Source organism: Hydra vulgaris, chromosome 03 (genome assembly GCF_038396675.1).
Source record: "Hydra vulgaris chromosome 03, alternate assembly HydraT2T_AEP".
Taxonomy (NCBI): Eukaryota; Metazoa; Cnidaria; class Hydrozoa; order Anthoathecata; family Hydridae; genus Hydra; species Hydra vulgaris.
Genome location: NC_088922.1, coordinates 48,161,606 through 48,168,409, shown reverse-complemented (window position 1 = coordinate 48,168,409; position 6,804 = coordinate 48,161,606). Strand labels below are relative to the sequence as shown.

At 29.2% G+C, this 6,804-nt stretch overlaps 1 protein-coding gene across 1 annotated transcript; it reads right to left on the bottom strand.

Annotated features, from left to right (window-relative positions):
* Positions 1-801: 801 nt before the first annotated feature.
* Positions 802-1,416, bottom strand: LOC136078736 (uncharacterized). The gene has a single exon (XM_065794529.1). The coding sequence runs from the start codon at positions 1,414-1,416 to the stop codon at positions 802-804; it is 615 nt and encodes a 204-aa protein (XP_065650601.1).
* Between the last annotated feature and the right edge of the window lie 5,388 nt (positions 1,417-6,804).

The window sequence follows — 6,804 nt, the reverse complement described above, 5'->3', positions numbered from 1 at the left end:
GTTAAGAGTTATTCCTTTTTAGTAATCAATTAACTATATTAAAACACAATTGTAGACATCAAGTTATAGACTTTTTCTTATGGTTTATTATGTTATAAAGTTTTGTAACCTTTTATTACTAACATACCTAAGGTAATCCAAATCAGCTCTTGCTTACAATTGCTTTTAATTTGAGAGTGTTCCAAATTACCTGGGTTAGCTATAACAACCAGTAAGCAATATTCTCAAACTTAAAATGTTTTAGTAAGGTATATAATTTATATATCTGAGTAATTAGTGTAATGTTCTGAAAAGGAATTAGGGAATTTTTAAAAATATTTTTCTAGCTAAATGATAGGATTAATTGAGAACTTAATGTGAAAGAAATCATACCAAGTTATCAATATTTTATTGATATAACTAGATAAATTAAAAAAACTGTTATAAAAATCTATCGTATGAAAATCACACCATAGTCAACTATCTGGTTAATAGTTTGCTACTATGGTTGTCTTTTTTAAGTCTTAGAGTTATAAAAACCAATAGGTAAACAAACTACTTCTTTTAAATCTTTATTTTTGAAAAAATTTTTTTTTTGAGTTTTGTAAAAGTATAAGTACTATATTGAACAGAAGTTGGTAGAAAAGTCATACTTTTTATGTTATTATTATTTGATTTTTTTATGCAATTATTCAATTTCACTTTTATTATCTAGTAAGCTTTTTGACATGTGTTTTGATTTTAATATACGCGCAAAAGCCTCTCTTTCAAAATCAGTCAATCAGATTGCGCATATCTATGCCTATTCTAAGCCTGTATATTTCAAAATATGCGTCCGGGCATTTCTACTGAGAGCATTTCTAGAGAAGACAGCCGGTCTTGAATCATTGTTGAGCGATGAAAAATTTTGATAGCAGTTGCTGCTGCCACAGGGCAAGTCAACAAAACACGGAGTGCGATAGCGACATTGAAATATACCTCCTGGAGACATTTGCTGTTGATATAATTCAGAAAATGTATTGAGTTTTGACTGTAAAGCTTGATGCACAAGACTGTAACGATTGATCCACAAGCACAAAAAAAAAAGTTGTTTTTGAACTGTGATTGGGGCGTTTGACTACTGCTTTCGTCGTCTCCTTTATAATCAAACATTTTTTTCTTCCTGCTGGTGCAAATTGTTGGAAAAATTCTTGGAATGTTTAGTTCTTCTGCAATTTTACGGGCTGTGGCCTCAGCACTTGAGAATCCATTTTCTCGATATTTCTCTGAAAATGCCTCAGTTGCTCTGATTTCATTTTCCATGAAATCTAAGGAGGTACCAAAGGATTGGATAATCTTGCTTGTTTTATTTACTTGGAATAAAATGTCATACCAGATGACAATAGACAAAATAAATGCCCAGTCTGAAATATATGTTATCAACGACCAAGCCTCCATCTTTTTTTTTCTATTGCATACTCCTCCCGTCTTTCCAGTGCAATCAAAACATTGCCAAAATAATACCGCAGAGGTTTAATACAGTTGATCCGACTTTCCCAGCGATTGCCCGATTGATTTTTAACAGCAGTCTCCACGTGTTCTTTCAAAATGCTCCAGCGCTCTGTGGATGATGAAAATGTGGTGTACAATCTGGACAGAACACCAAAGAATGATAAAGCCCTAGTTGACGACTTGGCACTGTCAACCACAACTAAAATGATTAGCACAAGACACATACAGAGCTTTCGGATTTGTTTGTAGAATTCGTGACTGGGCACCAGAATTCTTCCCTTTCATATAAGAACCATTCTGATACGACTGGCCCCGACAGCCTGACATATTCAGTTTCAACTCCTTTGCTCGCTCTAAAAATGCGTCAAAAAGTCCTTTTTCTGAACTGTCCCTAGCTTGAAGGTATATATAAAAAAAGCTTCGTTTATTTTGGGAATTTTTCCACAAGCTCTAAAATTAGCAAAAGTCATACCAATGTTAAAAGGTGGTGAGATTGAGAAAATAAGTAAGTATCATCCAATTTCACTACTTTCTGTATTATCTAAAGTTTTAGAAAGAATTTTGTTCAATAAAATTTATAATCATCTTACTATAAACAGTTTATCATACAGCAATCAATATGGATTCCAAAAAATAAATACCACTGAACATGCCATTCTACAATTTACAAGAAATGTATCTGACTCATTTGAAAATTCTCAATTTACTTTAGGTGTTTTCATTGACTTGGCAAAAGCTTTTGATACTATTGATCACAAAATTCTTTTTAAAAAGTTGGAGTGGTACAGAATTACTGGAAATATATTAATTTGGCTTAAAAGTTACCTAAATAATCGAAAACAATTTGTTTATGCGGATGATATTATCCATATTAGAACCCCTCCTATTTCTAATATATATTAATGATCTACCAGAACCTTCTAACCTAATGACAATTATGTTTGCCGATGATTGTAACTTATTTCTTTCTCATAACAACATTTTTACACTTTTTAGCAACATGAACATTGAACCAGTCAAAATTTCCGAATGGTTTAGATTAAATAAACTATCATTAAATAATTGATAAAACTAAATGGATTCTTTTTCACCCTTATTGTAAAAAGCACCAGCTGCTTAGCAACTTCTCTTGATGACATAGTTATTAAAAGAGTTCTAGTGACAAGATTTTTAGGCGTATATATCGATGAAAATCTTACATGGAAAAGCCACTTTGCTAACTTGTGTATTAAAATTTCAAAGAGTATAGGCATTTTATACAAAATAAGAAACGTTCTTGATTAACATATCTTAATTCAATTATATTATTCGCTAATTCATTGCCAAATTAACTATGCAAACATTGCTTGGGGTAGCACTTATAAAAGTAAACTTAAACATCTCTATCGGCAACAGAAGCATGTAGTACGCCATATAAATTTCAAGGACCGTTTTGCTCACGCCAAGCTTCTTTAATATGATATGAAAGCACTCAATAAATGTTAAATGTTTTTAATATTCTTTGCTTTATGTATAAATGCAAAACCCACCTATCAATCGTTTCTTTTCGTAACTTGTATTTACAAAGAGATAGAAATAAATATATTTTGAGGAACGATAATTTAATTCGACAACTATTTTCTCAAACTAATTTTGGAAAACTTTTTATTTCATTTCGCGGATCATTTTTATGGAGTTCTAAATACTTCTAAAGATTTTTCTCAAGAATTTAATTTTGATTCTTTTAAACAAAATCTTAAAAAACTCATTTTTTCAACTCAAAATATACTAATCTACTTTTAAATTTTTGAAAATCCTTTATGTATATTAGTGTATATTTTTAATAAATGAGTTTCGTATATGTATATATTTAATGTTTGTTCTTTTTTATTTATTTTTTTGTTTGTTTTTGTATCAACAAGCAATTATTTAACATGTTTTGTTTTAGTGAATTATTTAACATGTTTTAGTTTTTAAGTTTTAGAACTCATCTATTGTAATATTGTATGTTTATTTTTATTTTTATTTATAATATACTTTATATACTTTTATTATTAAATTTAATTTTGAAATAAAAAGAAATTAAACAAAAATAAATAAATAACAAGAATAAAAATATTGAAAAAAAATAATAATATTAAAAAAAAAAAAAAAAAAAAATATTAAAAATATATATAAGAAAAAAAGAAGAAAAAGAATGGATGGGTTGCGTATCTGACAATATATATATATATATATATATATATATATATATATATATATATATATATATATATATATATATATATATATATATATATATATATATATATATATATATATATATATATATATATATATATATATATATATATATATGTAGGCTACGTTTGGAGGTGAACCATCCTTTGGTGGTGGCTTGGCGTTTTTGTCTTCAAAAGCGTAAACGTAAATTTATATATTTGGCAGTGGCTTGGCGTTTTTTGTTGTCAGAAGCGTAAACGGAAATTTGGTATTTTGGTATATTTTATTTCACAGCGATAACTATCGTATGGCTATCTAGATCCTTTTGCACAACCTTTTTAACATTCTGGAAATCTATTATATTCAGTCTGGAAATGAGATTATGTTGATTATATTCAGTGATATATAGTGAATAATATATAGCGATAAATAAGATTCAGTGATTATTTTCGACAAACTAGATTCAGTGTGCGCAAGTGATTTATCTAGAATATTATGAAAGTATTGTTCGCATGAGTCAGTTGTTCGCAAGACACAGTAATTTGATTGATGCAAACCGTAAACTCCATAACAAAATGTAAACTCCATAACAAAATGTGTACACTTTACCATTGCCACCATTTACTTCTATCACTTGTAACCCAGATAGCTGGCCTGAACAAATTTCTGATGCTCAACTATGTGAACTAGTCAAACGTGGCCCTCAACAGTTTGACATTGACTTTCCACACAACATTACTGTAAGGCGTGTTCTATTAAAGTTGGTGAATTAAAATTATTACGTATACGTGTAAAAGTCACGTGGATAAACGTGATGAAAGTCACGCATTCATTTATGGTTTTTAATGACTATTGTTGTTTTATAATTGTCATGGGAGTTATAACTTTGTATTTATATACGATTTTATGTAATAAAACAGAAGGTTGAAAAACGCTCAGATAGTTGTTTTTAATATATAAATTTAAACGTATACAAGAATGCAACAAGATATTTCGGCTATTATGCCACCAGTATTTGATGGCAACCATCAACGGTTTATCCGTCAACTGCGAACATATATTACAGCAAAGGAAATTGACGAAGCGAAGAGAAAAACGATAACATTAACATGTTTTGCCACCACAGATTTATTCTGGATTAGAAGATCTATGCTTGCCGGCATACCCAGAAGACGATTCAGTGACTTACGAAGAGATCGAGGAAAATTTTTTGAAGCTTCTTAAACCAAAGTCATCGTTAATACTACGCTTTGAATTTGCAACAGTTAAAAAAGCAAGTAACGAGAGTGTGACGGAATTTTCACGACGGATTGCAAGAGCTGCTGAAGAATGCAAATTTACGGATAGAGATGACAGGATGCGCGACCAATTTATCATTGGCTTTAACGACGGAGCTACGATCAAACGGCTATTACTGGAATCTGAAGAACTTACATTTGCAAAGGCTGTTGAGGTTGCTTTTACTTTGGAACGAGTGACTCAAGAAACCCGATAGTTGGATGGTTCCGATAATGTGATGGTTGCAGCAACATTGCTACTTCCCAAAACAACTGGTTTTGCCGGAACAAATAAAATAATATGTTTTAATTGTGGGAAATTAGGACATTAAGCACGGGACTGCGAGGCAAAATGCAATAACTGTTCACACAATCATCGAGCCAAAGACTGCATCAAACGATTGCAAGGTTTAAAAGGAAAAGGGAGAATTTGGAAATAATGGCATCCAGTATTCTTCCTGAAACAGCGTTGCCATCATTAAAAGTTTCATTAAAAGTTAAAATAAACGGAATGTTCCGAACAGCATTAATTGATTCTGGATGCTCAATTACAGTGGTTCATGCTGAATCTACACGTGGACTTGTTTAAAAAAGTGAAAAATCCATCACAACTTTGGGAGGAACTGTACAAGTACTAGGTGAAATGGAAATCAAATTGGAAATTGATGGAATATATCGGACGGTTAATTCGTTAATTGTAAAGGACAAACCATTCAGGTTTGATTTGATTTGATTTTTGGAATGGATGCTATTGAAAAATTCGGAGGAGCCGTAATCTATGGTGATAAAAACCGTATCGTCCGAATGTTAGCATGTGTGCCGGCAAAATGTGGCGCAAATTATGGAAGTAAAGAGAACGAAATAAACGAAAAGAACGAAATAACGAAGAGAACGAAGTAAACGAAGAGAACGAAACAAACGAAGAGAAAGAAATAAACACGGCAAAATGTGGGGCAAGTTATATAAGAAGTAAAGAGAACGAAATTAACGAAAAGAACGAAATAAACAAAGAGAACGAAGAAAACGAAATAAACGAAGATAACGAAATAAACGAAGAGAAATAAATAAACAAAAAAAACAAAATAAAACATCAGGATTTTACGGCAAAGTTCGACGGAAAAAAGTGGACTAAATAAATAGTATAAATGCTATATAACTATAACATTGATTTGAAAATATTTTCTAAACCAAAATTTTTTTTTGCATTAAATAACTAATAAAAAAAAGTTCAACGCACCAGGGTTACAATAAAATAATCCGATGAATCAACTTTTTTAGGAAAACAAAGATATTTTTTGAAAATTAATGAAACAGATAAAAGGTACAATTCAGAACTCTTTTTAACCAGTCAATATCCATAAGGAAGGTTATTATGGATAACTTCTTTAAAAAGAAAGTTAAAAAAATGGTTAATTACTAAACTGTATTTAAAAAAAATTAGCTAGGGCTCAATAAAAAATTATGTTTTTCAAATGAAATTTTAAATGATGCCAGAATATTTAACTATATAAATATATAATCTAATGTTATTCAACTAATGAAAAAAATAATTAAAATAATTGACTATACAGTTAAAATATATAATTTAACAATTTTATAAGTAAACAAATTTAAAATTTAAAAGTCCTTTATAAATCATAGAACTTTATATATATATATATATATATATATATATATATATATATATATATATATATATATATATATATATATATATATATATATATATATATATATACATATATATATATATATACATATGTATGTATATATATATATATATATACTTTAAAAATAAATTGAAAATTTTCAACTAAAGTTAAGAATTTTTTTTTCCAGAAATCATTTTACATTT